Source organism: Bos grunniens, chromosome 16 (genome assembly GCF_055505025.1).
Source record: "Bos grunniens cultivar Pamir isolate PY7600 chromosome 16, Bosgru_T2T1.0, whole genome shotgun sequence".
Taxonomy (NCBI): domain Eukaryota; kingdom Metazoa; phylum Chordata; class Mammalia; order Artiodactyla; family Bovidae; genus Bos; species Bos grunniens.
The window spans coordinates 19,192,317-19,214,626 of NC_141180.1; the positions used below are offsets into that span (position 1 = coordinate 19,192,317).

The 22,310-nt window shown below is 39.1% G+C and overlaps 1 protein-coding gene across 2 annotated transcripts in view; it reads right to left on the reverse strand.

Annotated features, from left to right (window-relative positions):
• The window catches only part of XPR1 (xenotropic and polytropic retrovirus receptor 1), a 214,543-nt gene extending 194,381 nt beyond the window's left edge, over positions 1-20,162 (reverse strand). Inside the window, exon 1 of one of the 2 annotated variants that reach the window (XM_086343523.1) lies at positions 19,870-20,162. In XM_086343523.1, the coding sequence (XP_086199649.1) occupies positions 19,870-19,938 (69 nt within the window). In that variant the 5' untranslated portion in view covers positions 19,939-20,162. The remainder of the gene's footprint in view (positions 1-19,869) is intronic. The other variant, XM_086343524.1, reaches the window with a different exon arrangement.
• Positions 20,163-22,310: the final 2,148 nt, after the last annotated feature.

Sequence of the window (22,310 nt, forward strand, 5' to 3'; positions counted from 1 at the left end):
GTGCAATCCCCTTCCATACTAAATAGGACTGACCTGTATAGCCAACGGGGCTTCTCCATTGGCTCAGCGGTAAAGAATCTGCCTGCAATGCAGGAGCCATGGGAGCTGCAGATTTGATCCCTGGGTCAGGAAGATCCTCTGGAAAAGGGAATGGCTACCCACTCCAGTATTCTTGCCTGGAGAATCCCCTTGGACAGAGGAGCCTGGTGGGCTACAGTCCATGGGGTTGCAAAGAGTTGGACACGACTGACACAACTGAGCATGCATGCATGAGCGTGCAGCCAATAGAATACTGCATACATGACAGAATACTACTTCCACGGTTAGGTCATAAAAGGCACTGCAGCATTCATCTTGCTCTTTCTTCGATTCCCCACTCTAGAAAAAGCTAGTCATGAAGAAACTGAAGCACCCCTATGGAGAGATCCAAGCGGTAAGGAACTGAGACCTCCTAAAAAAAGTCAGCACAAATTTGTGAACCACGTGAGTGAGCTATTCTAGAATCGGATCCAGTCCCCGGCAAGCCTTGAGATGGCTGCAGCCCTGACTGATATCTTGACCACAACCTCACAAAATATCCTGAGCCAGAATCACCCAGTTAAGCTGCTTCCAAACTCTACACACAGAAAGATAATAAATGTTTCTTATTGTTTCAGTAGTTTTAGGTAGTTTGTTACAGAGTAACAGATATTTAATACATGAGGCTATATTTGAAAAATATTTTTATATCACAGAATGTAATGTTATTAGATCATAACCAACATCTTTGGCTTGTCTTGATCAAAGTACCTAAAATTTATAATTACATAAAGACACAAAAACTATGGAAAGGAAGACTATGACAATTTCAAGAAGTGATTTATTTAGCAATAACAAGCAAAACTGCATTCCCGTAAGTCACAGCCACCAATACTGTAATTTAACTTACACTGAATGCCCTTGAGAAATCATATAGCTGCATTTCTGGGCTGGGACAGAATAAATCTGACAGATTAAATCAGCGTCTTCCTTACCTAAGGATCCTGTTCTGACAGTAACATGCAGCTGATAACAAATGTTCTTTTATAACTAATTAAACCTATATGGCTCATTCTTACATTTACAGTGGTAACAGTTGTAAATTCTCTAAGGGCAGAGAGTAATCTCACTTCAGTTCTTACGGGGTATAGCATCTAGCACAGTAAAAGTCAAAATATGTTTGTAAACTGCACAGACTTTGAAACATAAAGCCTAAATATCCAAAATCAGCACATCAGTTAATTTTTAAAGTGTTAACTATGTTATTTATATTTAATTATTTTATAGCATTTCTAGTTTCATGAAACACCAAAATGCAAAGTCATTTCTTTTGTCCGAATTTTCATTATTTTTGTTAATTGCCACACAAAATTCAAACCTCTTTCATTTACTAGCCACAAGAAAAGTTCCTAGTGTGTTTGACTTCCAGTCCTCTTTAATATATAAGGTTTACACAGGTTGATAAAACATTGTTTTGTCCAAATATAATAGTATGGCAACATAAAATTCCCACTCTGTTCTTACCAACAGTTTGCTAGTTTATCTGAAAGAAAACAAAAAAGGAACCCAAAGGTTCTGCAATACACCTATACACTTCATAAAAACGGTTTCTAATCCATGAGTCCAAGACCAGTTCACAGCTCCAATTTCAATACTACCAGCTATCATCATTTAGTTTCCAAGGAATTTCATGACATTGAAAGAGGGTATTGGTATACTAAAAGACTGGGTACCAACACCCTAAAATAAATATCTACTGAATAAATTAATAAAAAGAAGGCGATGGCACCGCACTCCAGTACTCTTGCCTGGAAGATCCCATGGACGGAGGAGCCTGGTAGGCTGAAGTCCATGGGGTTGCTGGAAGTCGGACACGACTGAATGACTTCACTTTCACTTTTCACTTTCATGCGTTGGAGAAGGAAATGGCAACCCACTCCAGTGTCTTGCCTGGAGAATCCCAGGGACGGGGGAGCCTGGTGGGCTGCTGTCTCTGGGGTCGCACAGAGTCAGACACGACTGAAGCTACTTAGCAGCAGCAGCAGCAGCATGGCTTATTTTTAATGATAGAAATTAACAGCTATACATTATTGAAAAGTATCTTCTATAGATCAGGTCCTTGCTGGCAATTTCATATACTGTTGCTCTTTAGTCACTAAGTCATGTCTGACTCTTTGCAATCCCATGGACTGTAGCCTACAAGGCTCTTCTGTCTATGGGATCACCCTGCTAAGGATACCTCAGTGGGCTGCCATTTTCTTCTCCAGGGGATCCTCCCAACCCAAGGATCAAACCCACATCTCCTGCTTGGCAGGCAGATTCTTTACCACCATGCCACCTGGGAAGCCCTTTCATGTATTATTATATCTAATTCTCATAATAATCTTGAAAGGTAAATATTATCCTCATTTTGCACCAAGAAAACTGAGGTTCAGAGAAATAAAATGACTGTTTAAAAGGCCACAGCCAATAAATGAGGGAAACGCAATTAAAGCCAAAAATTTAGATAAAATTAAAGCTATCTTCTCTATTGCCTTCAAGATGAATGGACCCCACATATCTTTCAAAGAATTTTTTACTTTATCCTACTCATTCCTAAAGGTTCCATCCCATTTTCATCACTCTTCTTAATAGACAAATTTCTCAAACGAAAAGTACAGATATGTTGTCTAAATGACTTTTAACCTCTTCAAACTTGGAATAAAGTTAGCAGAAGAAAATCTGTGTTCAGAATTTTGTCATATCCAAAGGCCTACCTTAATCCTCATTCTCATTAACCTGTCTACAAAAAGCATGTCACTGCTGATAGTCCATTTACCCTTTACTCCCTTAACTCCTATGACAACTTATTTTCCAAGATTTCCTGTCTCTATTTTTCTGTGTTACATACTTTCCACTAGTGACTTAATTTTTAACTACTATCTCAATTATAATGTCTTATCTTTTGATATAATTTTTCAAATTCCAGCTAGTAGTTATCTCTACATATAGATATTTCACAAATGAAATCAGCATGAATTTACCACCTCCTGAAGTAGCTAGCTGGATCATGGAAAAAGCAAGAGAGTTTCAGAAAAACATCTATTTCTGCTTTATTGACTATGCCAAAGCCTTTGACTGTGTGGATCACAATAAACTGTGGAAAATTCTGAAAGAGATGGGAATACTAGACCACCTGATCTGCCTCTTGAGAAATTTGTATGCAGGTCAGGAAGCAACAGTTAGAACTGGACATGGAACAACGGACTGGTTCCAAATAGGAAAAGCAGTACATCAAGGCTGTATATTGTCACCCTGTTTATTTAACTTATATGCACAGTACATCATGAGAAACGCTGGACTGGAAGAAACACAAGCTGGAATCAAGATTGCCGGGAGAAATATCAATAACCTCAGATATGCAGATGACGCCACTCTTATGGCAGAAAGTGAAGAGGAACTAAAAAGCCTCTTGATGAAAGTGAAAGTGGAGAGTGAAAAAGGTGGCTTAAAGCTCAACATTCAGAAAACGAAGATCATGGCATCCGGTCCCACCACTTCATGGGAAATAGATGGGGAAACATTGGAAACAGTGTCAGACTTTATTTTTCTGGGCTCCAAAATCACTGCAGATGGTGATTGCAGCCATGAAATTAAAAGACGCTTACTCCTTGGAAGGAAAGTTATGACCAACCTAGACTGCATATTCAAAAGCAGAGACATTCCTTTGCCAACAAAGGTTCGTCTAGTCAAGGCTATGGTTTTTCCTGTGGTCATGTATGGATGTGAGAGTTGGACTGTGAAGAAGGCTGAGCGCAGAAGAATCGATGCTTTCGAACTGTGGTGTTGGAGAAGACTCTTGAGAGTCCCTTGGACTGCAAGGAGATCCAACCAGTCCATTCTGAAGGAGATCAGTCCTGGGTGTTCACTGGAAGGACTGATGCTGAAGCTGAAACTCCAGTACTTTGGGCACCTCATGCGAAGAATTGACTCATTGGAAAAGACTCTGATGCTGGGAGGGATTGGGGGCAGGAGGAGAAGGGGACGACAGAGGATGAGATGGCTGGATGGCATCACTGACTCGATGGACGTGAGTCTGGGTGAACTCCGGGAGTTGGTGATGGACAGGGAGGCCTGGCGTGCTGTGATTCATGGGGTTGCAAAGAGTCGGACACGACTGAGCGACTGATCTGATCTGATCTGAAAGTAGCTAGTCTCTACCACTTTCCTTACGTTTAAACCATTGTATTAAATTCTTCCCTCCCTCAACCTCTATATCTGGCTAGCCACCCAACCTCTGTTATTTAAAGCATAAATATAAAACCACCTACATAAATCACTGTGCTAAGCAAAAGGAAAGTGATACGTTTAAAAATGTCTAATAGGAACTTCCCTAGCAGTCCAATGGTTAAGACTCTGTATTCCCAATGCAGGCGGCACGGGTTTGATCCCTGAATGGGGAACTAAGGTCCCGCATGCCGCATGGCATGGCCAAAACAAAAGTTTAAAAGTATTATTTTATCTTAACCAATAATATTTTTATTTAATTTCAAATACTAATGAGAAAAAAAGATCTAATTACTAAAATATTGTGTATGATTGCAATTAAGTAACTTGGAAGGGGGATGATACTTTAGTAGGATATTCTGTGTTTAACAAGGCAAGTTCACAATATATGCACTTAATTATTATTGTTGATTATTGATATCATGTTGTTTAAATTTTTTAAACATAAAGTTGGTTAAACAATGGTCTCATAAATTTTCCTAACATAAAACCTATCATATTAAATAACACTGTCTCTAAAATAGAAGAAAGGTCAAGAAGGAATGCCAAAATTCTGCACTTGATAGTAATTTCCTTCCCTAAAACACTTTCTTCTCTAATACATTACACTTACCAATCAAGTCGGAAATTTTAATAAGGCTTACAACAAAAATGCAAAAGAAAAAGGAAAAAGTGACCAATTTTCTTCCCAGTTTTTCACCTCTACCAAAAGCCAAAAAATTTTCAAAAATGTACAATCTTTTTTTCTTTCATCAATAACCATCAGCAAGTGTAACAAACTTTATGTTCTATGAAATACTCAGTTCAGTTCAATTCCGTCAGTTCAGTTCAATTCCGTCACTCAGTCATGTCCAACTCTTTGCAACCCCATGAACTGCAGCACACCAGGCTCCCTGTCCATCACCAACTCCCGGAGTCCACCCAAACTCATGTCCATTGAGTCGGTGATGCCATCTAGCCATCTCATCCTCTGTCATCCCCTTCTCCTCCTGCCTTCAATCTTACTCAGCATCAGGGTCTTTTCAAATGAGTCAGCTCTTGGTAGCAGGTAACCAAAGTATTGGGAGTTTCAGCTTCAGCATCAGTTCTTCCAATGAATGTTCAGGACTGATTTCTTTTAGGATGGACTGGTTGGATCTCCTTGCAGTCTACGGGACTCTCAAGAGTCTTCTCCAACGCCACCATTCAAAGGTATCAATTCTTCGGTGCTCAGCTTTCTTTATAGTCCAACATCCATGTAAGACTACTGGAAAAACCATAGCCTTGACTAGACGGACCTTTGTTGACGAAGTAATGTCTCTGCTTTTTAATATGCTGTCTAGGTTGGTCATAACTTTCCTTCCAAGGAGTAAGTGTCTTTTAATTTCATGGCTGCAATCACCATCTGCAGTGCTTTTGGAGCCCAGAAAAATAAAATCAGCCACTGTTTCCCCATCTATTTGCCATGAAGTGATGGGACCAGATGCCATGATCTTAGTTTTCTGAATGTTGAGCTTTAAGCCAACTTTTTCACTCTCCTCTTTCACTTTTATCAAGAGGCTTTTTAGTTCTTCTTCACTTTCTGCCATAAGGGTGGTGTCATCTGCATATCTGAGGTTATTGATATTTCTCCCAGCTAGAATCTTGATTCTATCCAGTCCAGTGTTTCTCATGATGTACTCTGCATATAAGTTAAATAAGCAGGGTGACAATATACAGCCTTCACATACTCCTTTTCCTATTTGGAACCAGTCTGTTGTTCCATGTCCAGTTCTAACTGTTGCTTCCTGACCTGCATAGAGGTTTCTCAAGAGGCAGGTCAGGTGGTCTGATACTCCCATAGCCTTTTTTAAAAAGGTAAAATTCTTTCAACTTCCATTTGTTCAATAATTGAATAAACAGTCTAAGTTGTCCTTTCCTAGTTACAGTTTCACTGACCCCTTCCCCCAATTGTGTCAACAGTAAACAAATCAAGATGCTGCTCAACTGTTAGACTCAAACCACTAAGGATAGATATGTAATAATGGCTAATACTTACTGTGTGTAGTAACTATTAAACCTCCTGTCCTATTTTCCAATTATTGATTCATTTCATTTCACATGATCCTCCAAAAGTAAAACGTATTATTATTTCCAGTTTAAGGATAAGAGAATTGTGGCACAGAAAGGCTACATGACTTGCCCAACAGGGTTATTACAATTACAATTAAATTACAATTACAACAACAGGGTTATCACAATTTCAATTTCAGTGGTCTCTAAATCAATTCACTTTCTAATTTCTGAATCTATCAAGAACTGAATTTTTGAAAGTCCATGATACTAAGCAAACGAATCCTAGAAAAAAAAAAATCTTGCAATCCTCTTTAGCAAATAACTAATGGCAGCATAATTTGAAATACCAATATTTCAAATAAGCTTATTCTACTCAAAAAGGAAGATTTAATCAAAAGATGTTTGAACTACATGATTAGAGGTGGTGACTCACCTGCTTATCAATACTTTTGTTACCTGCTATGATACAAATATTTAAAAAACAGGAGAAAGACTATCATCTCAATTTTGTCATCAATGATCACATTTCACTGAATAAACAAAACTAAAAGAATAAGACCAACTTCTCCTAATTGATACCAAAGTAACTCATTTCCAGAGCTCTAGTCACGCTCTATAGGGGATAAACATGAGCTTTTCCTGTTTTCTCCACTGACTGCCTTCAATGATGCTCTCCTAAATCTCTTTCTTATCCCTTAATGACATCTCAGGCAGATCCCATAGTCTTTCAGTTACATTCTATTTTGCTGTTGTTTTTAAGTTTCTAAATATGCCAGACACTACCAGATGCTGGATGCTAACATGTATGTACGACTCTGCCTGACACACAGCCAGCTTTCAGTAAATATTATATATTATTACTATCATTATTCATCAAATCTAAGATCCCTTTAGTAGTAATATACACCATTACTTTATGTGCTTCTAAGAATGAAAAAAAGTCTGCCAATTAATCTATGATAATTAATTACGAGATGTATCTTGATTTTAGATGCTAAAGTGTGGGAAAACTGATTAAATGAGGTAGTAAATTCAAGCTCTCACTATTTTTGGCTATACTATTTGGTTTTCATTTTTTGGTCTTGGTCTCCCCACTGCATCTCCAGGATCTAAACTACATTCTCACTTTGCATTGATCCCTATCCCCAAGTCTCTTTAAAATCCTTAGTGGTTCACAACCAGGAAACATTTAAAGTCCTCGACATGGTATTCAAAGCTCAGTATGAATCACACTATCAGCCCTCCAACGTACCTACTAAACCAGATTTCACTAATATGCTTGCGTACTTGCACCTATCTGTGCCTTCGTTCAGTATTACTCTATCTGCCTAGAACGCCCTCAGTGTCCTGTCCCCTCTTCACCATGGCAACAAACCCTACTGAACCTCTAGTACTTCTGTGAAAGCTTTCAAGATAAATACCTTTGATTCTCCATAGCAAATCAATCGGCCATTCCTCTGTAACATAATCACAATATACTACGATTAGAAGACCAACCAAGTTACAAGCTCCCTTAGGACAGGCGCGTACCCATTTTTACACCACCAGCCCCTTGCGAGATCCTGACCATGTAGCCTCATGTTAAGAATCCAGGCTGTAAAATAAGACAAACCTGTGTTTGAACTCTGGTTTTACCATTCACCAGCTATGTGACCTTGGGCAATCTACTCAATCTAAGATTCAGTGACTTCTTAAAACAGGATAACAAAACCTACCTTAGAGGGTGCGGATAAACATAAAACACCTGACACAACAGACACTCAGTAAACATCAGCTGTTGTTATTATCATCGTTGTCACTTTACTATTTTTTCAAAAGAGGAAGGGGACATCATGAATAGTTAGTAGATTAATATTATATATTCTAATCTTCTCTAGTCAGATATGCCCTGACTTCAGCTTGGCAGTATGTTATAAGAGACAGGGGGTAGAGAGGGAGGTGCTGTTCATGTGGAGGTAAAATGTAACCTGTGTTAACATTCAGGTACGCTACAGAGAAATGCCCAAAAGATTCTTCAACTTTCCTGATTCCTCCTCTCATCTCTACCTAACTCCTCAAGCCTTAACCGTAATTTCTCAGTCCTATCTCCTCACCTAAAATAGTTTTCTACCTAAATGGGGCAATGGTTGTAATTGAGTAAACAATATTTTTAAATTTGAGCCTCTTATTTATCTAGTCTTTTAACTGACACACACAAGAACGATTTGAGGTTGTTACTGTGAACTAAAGGATCAGATTCACATAAATGTATTAATGCTGAGTAAGTAATAATTAACAAGAACATTTAAATTCATATGGTCTCTTACAAAGAAAATGAATTTTTAAAATTAAAAGTAAAGAAATGTTTATATAGCAGTGATAAGCCTCAGTAAGGTATACCAGTGAGCAAGAGGTCAGTATTTTAATTCCAGGCTCTGCTATCAGCTAGTTGTGAGGCTGACCAAACATATATTTTGGCCTTCCTGCCCTCAATTTATTCATCTGTGAAACAGAGGACTTGAGAAGGTCTTTTTCAACTCTAAAACCAATTCTAGTATTAAAAAATTAAATTTTCATTAGAAAACTGAAACAAACTACAATTAGATAGCCACTAAAAATTCAAAGGATTTTGAATTTAAGCTATACACTTAAGCTGTTCAGACATACTTAAGAGCGCACATGTAAATGTCACCCCAATTGAAAAAAAAAAAAAAAGAATATGCAGGCACAGTCTATAACCGAAATGAATACAAGTTACAAGTAACCAAGGAGAACAAATTTCTTTCAAAACCATATGATTGCTCCCACCTGAATTTCTTACTATATATAAAAAGGACAATTTATTAATATAAATTCACAGGTAAAAGGAATAATATCTAAAATCAATAGAGACATTTTCCAAAAACCTGAACTGAACAAGCCCAGAGGGACAAAATTTGAGGCTCAGTTTTCCTCACAAAGATACTGCTAACCTAGCCTTAACTAATACCGCTGAACTCTGTAGTAGAAATAATTTTAATAGCAAATATAGGCATTATATTAGCACTTTTCATATTTTAACTCATATAATCCTCACAGAAGTCCTGTAACTACTATTACTGTCCCCATTTTACAAATGAGGAAACTGAACAACAGAGAGGAATTAATAGAATGCCTTGCCTGAGGTCACTCAGTTAGTAAATTGTGCAGCTGGAATATGAACCTAGGCAGTATGGCTTCAGAGTTTGTTCTCTCCATGCATTATTGACATACAAGTACATGATGCAAAATAGTTAAACAATAAAATGAATCAGAGTGATTGAGTTAACTCTGCCACTAACCAAGCTACGTGTCCTTGAATCACAATCTCTCTGGACTTCATTTCCCACTCAAGTAAAAAAGGGAATTGGACTAAATAATCTCTGAAATTCCTTACAGGTCTGACGTTCCATGATCTATGCTGCTGCTGCTGCTGCTGCTGCTGCTAAGTCACTTCAGTTGTGTCCGACTCTGTGCAATCCCACAGACAGCAGCCCACCAGGCTCCCCCGTCCCTGGGATTCTCCAGGCAAGAACACTGGAGTGGGTTGCCATTTCCTTCTCCAATGCATGAAAATGAAAAGTGAAAGTGAAGTCGCTCAGTCATGTCTGACTCTTGGTGACCCCGTGGACTGCAACCTACCAGGCTCCTCCGTCCATGGGATTTTCCAGGCAAGAGTACTGGAGTGGGGTGCCATTGCCTTCTCCTTCCATGATCTATGGAATGCTTTAAAAGCAAAAAGCCACAACTGTGGCATAGCAACAGCTATGCTCACTCTTCTTTATCTTCCTCCTTTTACACTTATCACTATATCTCATTATCTTTTTCCTATGGCTCATCTTTATAAGTTCCTCTGTTTAACAGCGCCTACCTCATAAGAGTTACACTGATAATCTTGAGAAAAAAATAAATTAATAGAGGTGAACTCTAACCTCCAGACCACATTCTACTACCTCCAAACCATGCAGAACTAAGACCTAGGACTAAAAGTAGACCAGCCATTACTTCAGCAGGTGCTGGAGACTGTGCCTAAACATATATATGCATAAATGGATGGAGTTATTTATTTTTCATAAACCAGCAGGATGTAGGAATTAAGAGCAGGGGCTCTTTCAATCTCATATCTGCTAACCACAATTAGCAGTTTCAACATAATCAGTTACTGAATGGCTCTAAGACTCAGGTTCCCAGTCTACAAACAGAGCGAACATAAAAACCTACCTACACAGCTTGCTATAAAGAGATATTTTTAAAGTAATGCCATAGTGACTGACAAAGTAAGCACTCAAAAAATAACAGCTGTTGTTACCGCCCCTGTTAGCACCACTGCTATTTACAATTCCCATATAAAGGCAAGAGCTCCCAAGTATGACAGATTTTATTTCAAATTCTGTCTCTACTACTTAGTAAGTGTATGGCCATGAACAAGTTGGTTAGTCTCTCTAAGCCTGAGTTTCCTCATCAGTAAAATGAAGATAATAAATCATCTATCTCCAGTTCAGTTCAGTCGCTCAGTCGCGTCCGACTCTTTGTAACCCCATGAACTGCAGCACACCAGGCCTCCCTGTCCATCACCAACTCCTGGAGTTTACTCAAACTCGTTTCCATTGAGTCGGTGATGCCATCCAACCATCTCATCCTCTGTCGTCCCCTTCTCCTCCTGCCTTCAATCTTTCCCAGCATCAGGGTCTTTTCAAATGAGTCAGCTCTTGGCAGCAGGTGGCCAAAGTATTGGAGTTTCAGCTTCAGTATCAGTCCTTCCAGTGAATATTCAGGATTGATTTCCTTTAGGATGGACTGGTTGGATCTCCTTGCAGTCCAAGGGACTCTCAAGAATCTTCTCCAACATCACAGTTCAAAAGCATCAATTCTTTGGTGCTCAGCTTTCTTCATAGTCCAACTCTCACATCTATACATGACTACTGGAAAAACCATAGCCTTGACTAGATGGACCTTTGTTGGCAAAGCAATGTCTCTGCTTTTTAATACGCTGTCTAGGTTGATCACAACATTTCTTCCAAGGAGTAAGAGTCTTTTAATTTCATGGCCGCAGTCACCATCTGCAGTGATTCTGGAGCCCAAAAAAATATCTTAGCCAACAGGAATTTGTTGTATGGCTCAGGAAACTCAAATAGGGGCTCTGTATCGACCTAGATGGGTGGGATGGGGAGGGAGATGGGAGAGAGGTTCAACAGGAAGAGATATATATATATACCTATAGCTGATTCATGTTGAGGTCTGACAGAAAACAACAAAACTCTCTGTAATTTACAAAACTCTCTGTAAATTACAAAACTCTCTGTAAAGCAATTATCCTTCAGTAAAAAAATAAGTTAAAAAGAAAAAAAAATCTATCTCACAAAACTGTTGTGAAGATTAGATGAGGTAACAAAGCTGCTGACACCTGGTTCCTAACTGGTCAATAAATGCTAATTCCTTTCTCCTTAATGACAAAAAGAGCACATTTCCACTAATTCAATTCAAGGAATAGAGATTGGAAGTGGGAATCCCAGAGAAGACAACTTTCTTTTCTCTATCATTCTGTGCATGGGGATATACCAGAGAATTCTCATTCATGGGATTCTCTTTATCTTCTTATGTGCTTCCTAAGACTAGAGAGCTTTTTCTCAGGTAATCTCCAAATGTTCTGAAAGGAGTTGTGTGTTCAAAGGCAGCAACTCTTAGAAACTCTCTCAGGGAACCCAGAAGATCAAAACTATTTTCATAATAATACTGAAATGGAGCAGGACCCTACGATCTTTTGCCCCACCCCCCACCCCCCTGCGCCATCCTCAACCTGCCTTTTATCTGTGGAAAAACTTTAGTCAAAGATTAAGTTTGATCAGAGAAGTGAGAAAATGCTGGGAAAGAATCTGCCTGCAATGCGGGAGACCTGGGTTCAATCTCTGTGTTGGGGAAGATCCCCCGGACAGGGAATGGCTACCCACTCCAGTATTCTGGCCTGGAGAATTCCATGGACTATATAGTCCATGGGGGTCACAAAGAGTCGGACGCGACTGAGCCACTTTCACTTTCATTGAATCCATGTTAAATTTTGAAGTTTCCTAAGTGGAGCTAGTGGTAAAGAACCTGCCTGCCAATGTGGGAGGCATAAGAAGACACAAGTTTGACCCCTGTGTCGGGATGATCCCTTGGAGGACGGCACGGCAACCCATTCCAGTACACTTGCCTGGAGAATCCCCATGGACATAGGAGCCTGGTAGGCTACAGTCCACAGAGTTGCAAAGAGTTGGACAAGACTGAAGCAATTTAGCATGCAGCTTTATTTTAGATAAGGAAACAGCAACCCACTCCAGTATTCATGCCTGGAGAATCCCATGGACAGAGGACCCCTACAGTCCATGGGGTCGCAAGAGTCAGACGTGACTGAGCGACTAAACCATCACCACCAGTCATTATAAAGTATAGTCAAAGACCTTTAGTCCCTTCTCAAGGGATATGGAATAGTCTGAGCCATATCCTGTGAGCTGTCTTACAGATACTAAAACCCCTACCAGGTAGGAAAAGTTAACTACATGATGACCAGACTGTAGCCATGACATAAGCTGCCAAAATTCTAAGAACTGGCCTCAAGGAAATGGGAACAAACCGACCATGGGACTGCAGACTATCTGTACTTAAAATATATGAAATGACGCTGGTCAGACCACCGATAATCAATTTCAAGACGACGGTCAGAGCTGACTGCGCTGTTTCTGCCTGTAGCTCCCTCCCTAAGCCTACAAAAACTCTCGTCCATTGATTCTAGAAGAAGTGGGGCAGGTATTGGTCTTTGGATAAGTGTGTCATCTCCCCACTCCTCCCACTCCACCCCACCCCCACCGCTGTTGCTGACATCCAAAATAAAGCAAACTTTTCTTTCCACCAACCTGGCCTCTTTATTGGTTTTTGAGCAGCGAGCAGCAGGACCCCATTATCCACTGCAATACCACAACTTCATGTGCTTTTTTCACTCATTCTTTCACGAGTACACGGTGGAAGTTCCCAAAGGCCACATGAAATGTGACGTCACGTCCCTGAAGCCTAGTCGAAGGTGTGCTTGTATACTCTGTGTTTCACACATCTCTGAGTTTTAATTTCAAATATAGAGTATTATCAATAGATATTGGAATCTTTTTAACAATTTTTAAGAGTTTCAAATGGTACCAAGACCAAAAAGTTAAAGAATTACTTCTCTAAGGTATAGAAAAAGCTCACAAAGCACATGGATTACTCCATGAATTACAACTTTACCAATTTAGTCTAAATAAGTAATTCACACAATAATCTAAAAGCCTCTCATTTTCCTGTATGATTATATTTCAGGCCTTCAATCTTCAAGTAAATGACTTGTTTACTAATTATCTGTGAATATTCAGTGACAGAACTAGTTCTAAGGACTTACATCTCCTTATTTATGGTCTACAGTCTTTCTAAATTCTGCAGGTCATCTTCAATAAGAGATGACTATGTTTTCTTAATCATCACACTGTCCCTCTCATTACACATAATATGAAAATTGCAAGTTATGCTTACAGCAAGTTAATTAAACTTTCCCGTGATCTATAATAAATAACTTTTTAAGACTTTTCTGATACCACAGATACCACACCTGCCTAGTGATAGGAAGAAACAGGTAAGCAAATTTCCTTCTATAAACAATTAAATTTAAAGGTGTATAACATATAAAAAGTTTGAAAAGCCAGGGAGAATTCTTCTATATTATTTACATAGTGATCCAAATTTACAACCATGTTCCAAGTCTTCAATCTACAATCTTCCTTTTCTACACCATTTTAAGTTTTGAAAGCACTATGTTGAAATATGTGCTGGAAATATGACTGAAATATAAAATCAAACACATACACACAAAAAATTGGTTTTTGGTTTTTTCTAAGATAAAAGAGAATTTAATGACAAAGCTATCAGCATTATAGCTCATAATAGAGCCCTTATAAATATGTGTTGAATGAATAAATAATTTTTTTAGGCATTTGTTCATGAGCATTGTCTACTTGACTTCTTTTAGCATTTACTAGGTAAGGGGAAGACCTGAAAACAAAAATACAACCAGGCAAGACCCCTAGTGAATTCTGACAATCTCCCAAAGGCCAATTAAATAAATACCAAGCAACCCACAAACTACCTCCAGTTAAGCTGTACAACTTGAGCAAAATCTTCCAAACTTTTTTTGTTACGTTACTATTTTTAAAAAGTTTACCATGCACCTCCAATATATGTACATTTATTTATAAATTATCTCCTTCTACAACTGTGTACCTTATAAAACACAGAATTTTTAAATGGAAGTTTTAAAAGATGAGACAATAATAAACTAATTTAAACTTTCACTTGTGAATAATACAAAAATATTTTTAATCTCTCTTAAGAAATTATCAGTAACAATACTTTTAAAGAACAATCTAACAGAAAAGTTTCATTGCTTTTTAAAATCCTAGTTTTTAGTATTTCAAAGGCCTAATTCAAACTTCAAGATTCAGTTAATGATAATGGCTACAAGCTGGAAAACTGACCTTCCAATGCAGAATACTCTAATACATAACATATATTTAGGGTGAAGTTCACTATGGATGACAAAGGATGTTAAAATCTTATTTTGAAGAATTATTTTAATTATTTTGAAACTTTTTGGCAAGCTTGTTAGGTCTATTAAAGTAGCGTTGTTTTTTCTGTAATTTGGCTGACAAAAAGCTAGTACTAGAACTGTCAGCTCTGCCATTTTCTTGTTGTTCACGTGTACTCGCATTACTGGCTTCTTTACAGGAGTCTTTTTAATTCACATCCATTTTATATGGGTTAGTTTAGTCAAAATTAGGTAATATCCATAAATTCATCTAACTATAAGCAACCATAAACTGAACTGCTATTTGCTGAAAGTGAACAAACAAGTGAGAAAACTATTAGCAATTCTTGACTCTCGTTCAGACTATCTCCTCAAATGAGGTCATCTCATCAATGTATTTATTCAATGTTAGTAAAATTTCATTTCTTCCTGTCTTACACGTAAAAATGAACATAAGTAACACTTCTAAAACTACCTTCTCTGTCTTCATGGGAGCGTTGGGTACACTCCTTTGGGGCTATGACGCAAATATACTTGAAACCCCTAGCCAGCACAACTTAATCAGTCTCTCAAATGCTTTTCAGGTTAGGACTGAATTTGAAGCCAGGAATGATTTTCCATGATCACCCCAGGTCAAGTAAGATTCTATGTTCTTATGGTATGGGCCTTCACCCAAAAACTGATCCAAAATCAACCTTCAGGGATGGATAGACAAGTATAATCTTTCCAGGACACTCACCCTAACATACTTTATTAAACAATGAAAATAACAGTAATAGGTTCCTATCTTATACAACAATTCACTCACTTAAGAAACATTTGTTAAGTACCAGGCATCTTTTTGCTATACTCATTTACAAATGTTATTTTAAATATACTATACTGTACTTTCATTTGCAGAAGTGCCTGAAAGGAAAAGTGTGGTTTGTGCCCCATCGGGTGGCCAAACTGGAAATTTCAAACAAGTTCCAGCAAGGCAAGTTAACCCTAACTAATCAACATAATTCCTTTGGGAAATTGAAGCCTGCAACACAAGTGTTCTCATGGGAGAGTTCTATAAATGAAAATCACAATAATGTTATGGTGTTTCCTTACACTTGAAAAAAGGGATATGCAGATTATGCAGAATCCTTTCCAAATCTTGCAACAAAAAAAATTAAAACTACTACCATTACTTTTTATTTGAGTTCAATAAAAGTTTCATTGGGTCAGTCTTCCATTCACAGATTAAGATAATCATCAAATTTTTTTGAAAAGAGATTATTAATTTAAAAGAATGCTTTTAATAGTAATACTTTAAGTTCTATCATCTTCATATATCAAGCATAATGAAACCATAAAAATGTACAGAAATTTGGAGCTATATGGGTCCTTAGAGGGTTGTAAGCCTAGAAATCAAGTCCAGTTCTCTCACTTTACAGATGAAGAACCTAAAGCCCAGAAGAGGAAGTGATTTCATCAGGGTCACACAGTCAGGGTGATCTGACTCTCAATGCTTACACCTCTGTGCTCAAGAGACTATATACGATACTGGACATGTAATTTAACCTTTTTGGACCTTAATTTCTTCGTCTGAAAAAACCAAGGAGACAGATAATCCGTCAATCCCCTTTTAACTCTAAAATGCTGAAATTTAGATTCCTCATTATTTTAGTACATTACAAAATTACAGTGTACACGGACAAAACCATTCCTGGTTCCTGAGAAACCAAAGCAGCACAGGGCCCTAGGGAAGAAAACACAAGTCAGCAGCCAAAGGCACCAAATATATTTGCTTCTTTTGCTAATATTCTGTAAAATATTAACATGGTCATACTAGTCTGGCGGAAACTGGTCTAAATTAATTTTGATTAATCAATTACAGAGCTCTAAAGTATGCAATCACTGATTCTAAATTTTAAAAAGTGCTCTTGAAAATTTTTTATTGATGTTCTGCATTACATGCCAAGATTTATACTCAAATAGATTACTGGAAACAGGGATAGCCTCTTTCCATTTGTGTTTTATTCTTTGTAAAAACTATTCACAAATGAATCAAACCAATTTTCTTTGTATGACTTCTCCATGTTGCTCTATTCTTTTATGCTTTACTATTCCATCTATGAAGACTGAGTCTATGAACTCCACAATTCATTTTTAAATTAGAAACTGATCATTTTCAGGATATTGATGGATCACTAACACTAATTTTAACAGTCCAAAAAATGAAACCCATTAAAAGTTAAATCAAAAACCTATGAACTACAATGGACCTTAAAAAGCTCTAACCCTATATTCTTACTTTATGAAAGAGGACAGAAGCCTGGAAAAGCAAAAAGCCTATCCCCATGGCTTCATGACAAACATATACAAGAATTAGCACTTACTGTATGACTGTGTGTACACAATAATACATACAATCACAGAGGTAAAATAACATTTTCAGCTTCTAATGGTCTGATGTTTCAAGTAAAATTTAATGCAGCAAAATGACATGAAAACCAAAATAGCTGAACAGTTCATAACAGTTCACAGCAGTAGAAAGCAGCCTACACTAGAAATCATGGGTAATATACCAAAATTTCATCACCAGTACTTGAAAAACAAATCCAAGTGTCTGTTCTGCTAACAGTATTTCAAGAGCATCATCTTCACATGTGAGAAACTACATTTTACTGCCATATGAAAAGGTTCTTCTCTCAAGCAAATGCTCACATCTTTCACAATATTCTTTTTTCCCCAAAGTTTCTAAGCTGCCAAATTCCTCTAAAGATTCTTATTTATGCCTCTTTATTTTTAAAGGAACAACACTAGCTCTTGAGCAACAATATACAACACACAGATCCCAACCATATAAAAAATGGCTCCAATTCAAAAAGAAAAGTACTCCTTATTAATTTTGCCTACCAAATAAAGAGCTTACGCAAGATCCAAGTCACAAAGTAAGGACTCTCTGTAGAATAAAATTTTAATAATCTACAATTAATGAATTTTTTAAAAAATAATTTTTAATTGGCCTAGGAAAAAATAACACAGTCATACATATGAAATGTGTTCCTCTCTGACCAACTTAAAGTAAACCATCTAGGACTAGTTAGTGTCCAAATGCAGTATGTGAATTGAGTACCAGAATGACTCCAGCCACAAAGCTGATATTATAAATCAAGAGGTAATTGCATCTTTAAGTCTTACGCTTCTCTTTCCAGCCCTAAAAATTGTATTCCAAATTAATACAATTCTATGAAACAGTTAAGAGCTGTAATGCTTAAAATGAATCACAGCATACAACCAATCACTATTACTTCTCCCCAAATGAAGCATTCCATACTATATAGGATGTTGCTTCAGGATGCCCTGTTCTATGAAGAACTGGCAGTGGTGCTGAAAATTACTACTAGAAAGATGAAAGACCAATACCCTCCTTTCAATAAAAACCATCATCTGGACTCTAGCCAAGGTTTTAAAACTGACCAAATGTTATTAGAAACAATAAATCAAGAGCTCTACGGGCTGAAAAGCTTGTCCCTTATTTCATTCTTACAAAACGTAGTCACAAAACACTATAAGAAAATTAAGTGAAAGAAAGCATTAACAACTCTAGGCCTTTCATTTCTGGCAATAATGAAATACTGTATGTTACCAGGTGAATTTATTTTACAATCTTCAAGGTTCTGTTTAACCTACTTATATGTCTCTTTCCTTTCCTTCTTCAATTGTTACAACTGTTACATGAATAAATAAACTTCTGCGATTGCCTAAACATCCTTTCAATGAACTTAAAATAGAAATGAAAAAGAGACCAAAATATCTTAATTCATAAAATCTAGCTAGCATATTTGTGTTCATATTGATTTTATACTCTTTGTTCCTGCACACAACACAGATGTGAATTACTGGAGGTTACAGATTAAGTCTCTCTATCCAGGAGCTGAACTGCCAGCCACTGAGAATAACCTATTGCAAAGCTTAAAACCCTTCAGGTATCTTGGCTTCTGAATACATAAATGGGCTCATTATCTCTACTTTTCCTTTCATTAACGTATGGTTCCTTATCACTATCTCTATTAAATACCGTCCAGGAGCTGTTATCACAGAAATTAAGGGTGAGGAGGGCCATGATTTCTGTAATACACAGGAATGTTTTAAAAGTACATTGTTTACAAGATAGTACTTTTCTCCCTAGCTAACAAAAATTTTAGGAAAGAAAACCTGAAAATGTTAATAATTCCCTTCTCTTTCTTTCTTCCTCTTCCCCTTCACTCCATTCCAAAACCGAAGAGCCAAAACCAAAGATATGATTACTTTATATACTTCATGAAATCAGTGAAAACACGAGTCACCGTCTTATTATCAAAACAAAACAGTTGATTACGATGTTTGCCTACTGTAACCACCGCACGTGTGATACACATTTAAATCAAGTTTCGACCCTGTTACAAAGCCTTTGTCAACAGTGGGCAAGTGGGGGAAAGCTGAAGAAGGGCTCTGTGAATTGAAGGAAATCACCGGAGGGGCTAATCTAGGAAGAAGATTCCTCGGGGAGAGGTGAGCCGAAAGAAACAAGACCTAACCTTGGAGAGGGGGCGCTCGCCCAGGGTGGGGACCAGAGGTCAGGGTGAGCGGGAAGAGGAAGGGATTAGCGCGGAACCGCTGTAACCCGGGCTACCCTCACACCCCGACTCCGCTACCTGCGGCTCGCCCTCCCACCACCATTCCTCAGCCCCGGCCGGCTGTGCAGTCCCTCCCGGCCCGCAGCCCGCAGCCTGCATATCCGTTACCCCGGCTGCAACGGGGCTGCGGGGGAGGGGAAGGTCAGCGGGGCCCGGAGGGGGCCGGCCGCGGCTAGGATGCCGCAGTGGCTCCCCGTCGCACCGGGTCAAAGTCCGCTCGGGCACGGGGGAAGCAGCAAGAGCGGAAGGCGGCGGTGGAGGTCGGGACTTGCGAGATGGTGGCCCCTCCAAGTCCTCCCACTCCTCGGCCGCCGCCGGTACCTCATACTGGATATATTGCTTCCTCCACTCGGGAGTGATGTGCGCGGAGAGGTGCTCGGCGAACTTCATCCTGCCGTCTCCCCTTCACTCCTACTCGGGTCCAGCAGTTACAGGCGGCGGCGGCGGCGGCAACAGCGACTCCGACTCCTCCCCACATGGGCCCCGGCGCGGCGCGGCACTGCGCTTCTCTCCTCCTCCGCCGCCGCCGAGGTCTCCTCAGAGCCGCCCTCCCGCCATCTTCCTCCTCCTCTCCATAGCCCCGCCCCGCCCCGCCCTCTATACGTCATCGCCATGGTAACCGCCTACGCGCCCAGACGAAAAGGGCGGAGTAAGGGGCAGGATTTGGGTATGTTCCTTAAGGCTCCGCCCCTTCTGGGCCGGACGTGCTGAAGGCACCTCCCCTGACCTCTTCCGTCTGGCTTCTGTTGGCCTTACAGCTGCTCGCTACCGCCTGCCTGGGAAGCAACAGTGTTGTTATTGCAATTAGTATTAATACTGTAGCACCAATAATCCACACAATACGTTTATATTTGCAAAGATTTGTGCAAATGTTTTTCCATTTTAATATTTATTCTTCATAAAGCCCTGAAAGATGGATCGACATTAATCCAAATTGAGTAACTAGAACAGACTAAATACTTCAGGGCCAAATGTATTTCAAGGAACCCTATTTTACACTCTCTAGGTGCTCAATAAATGCTTATTGAATTTAATTAAAGACATCAGTGCCAAAAATTACATGCTGCTTCTGAATTTCAATGTAATTATCTAGTCCGGGGGATACCAGAAAGGCCAACAACAACACATGGACCCAAACTAGAACTGGGATTACCACCTGGGTTTGTGACTAAGCTTAGAAGTGGTGTTGAGAGGGAAGCCCATGTTGGAAGCAAAGAGAATCCTCTAGAGATAAGGTTGGAACCCCACCCTCAGGGAGACCAGACATGAGTACAGTACGCCGGCTGACTGTCCTCAGGGAGCAGCACTCACACAGCTTGGCACCACTTTGAGTGTGGGAGTAACTGATCTGGAGGACCTGATTTTGGAGAGTAACCAAGGTCCTTCCATGAGTGGAGGAGCCCTGTATGATATTAATAATAACTAACATTTGTTAGGTTCTCACTGTCTACGTAAAAAATACTAAACACCTTACATGTACAGAACTTTGTTCTGTAATTTTCACAATTTTTATGAGACTCAGAGACTAAGGGATTACAATGGTTAGGACAGTGTTCTAAGATATCAGCATCTACTATTGGCATATTTGTTTTTTCCTCCATGTATTTTTCCCCTTTCCCCTTCCTCTTAATTCATGCCAGTGCGGATTCTGCAGTTATTTCCTCAGGACAGGGATGATACATGATGGAAAACAGTCATGGACTATGAGTCTTTCTGACTTTTATTGTACAGAAAGCCTCAACCTCTGGTAAAAGGTTAGATCACTCACACAGCTTGGCACTACTTTGAGCGTGGGAGTGATTGACTTGGAGAACTTGATTTTGAACTATAACCAAGGTACTTCTGGTGAAAGGGTAATCGGGGTCAAAAAAAGGAGAATAGGAGAAGGAGTGAGGACTCCTTTCAGCTTAGCACCATACCCCTCTGCTCACCATGACATTTACCTCTACTGGAGGTAAATGTTGCCAGGAGAAGAAGACAGACTAGAGAGGTCCATGCTCCCAGGAAGGAGAAACAACCACAGAGAAGAAGTGGCTACATGGTGTGCCTAGGAGGCCAAAACCAGGAGCAGCTGCAAAAGAAATTGCTGAGCCTTTACCAGATATGGATTAGAATGGCTGACTCTTTGTTTAATTGAAGTATAGTTGATTTACAATATTTCAGGTACATAGCTAAGTGATTCAGAGATATATATATATATATATATATATATTCTTCTTTTTCAGATTCTTTTACTTTAGAGGTTATTTAGTTCAGTTCAGTTCAGTTCAGTTGCTCAGTCATGTCCAGCTCTTTGTGACCCCATGGGCCTCAGCACACTAGGCCCTCCTGTCCATCACCAACTCCCAGAGGTTTACCCAAACTCATGTCCATTGAGTCAGTGATGCCATCCAACCGTCTCATCCTCTGTCGTCCTCTTCTCCTCTTGCCTTCAATATTTCCCAGCATCAGGGTCTTTTCAAATAAGTCAGCTCTTCGCATCAGGTGGCCAAAGTATTGGAATTTCAGATTCAACATTAATCCTTCCAATGAATACTCAGGACTGATTTCCTTTAGGATGGACTGGTTGGATCTCCTTGCAGTCTGAGGGACTCTCAAGAGTCTTCTCCAACACCACAGTTCAAAAGCATCAATACTTTGGTGCTCAGCTTTCTTTATAGTCCAATTCTCACATCAATATTAAATATAGTTCCCTGTGTAATACAGTAGGTCCTTTTTTATCTATTTTATGCATAGCAGTGTGTATCTTTTAACCCCAAATC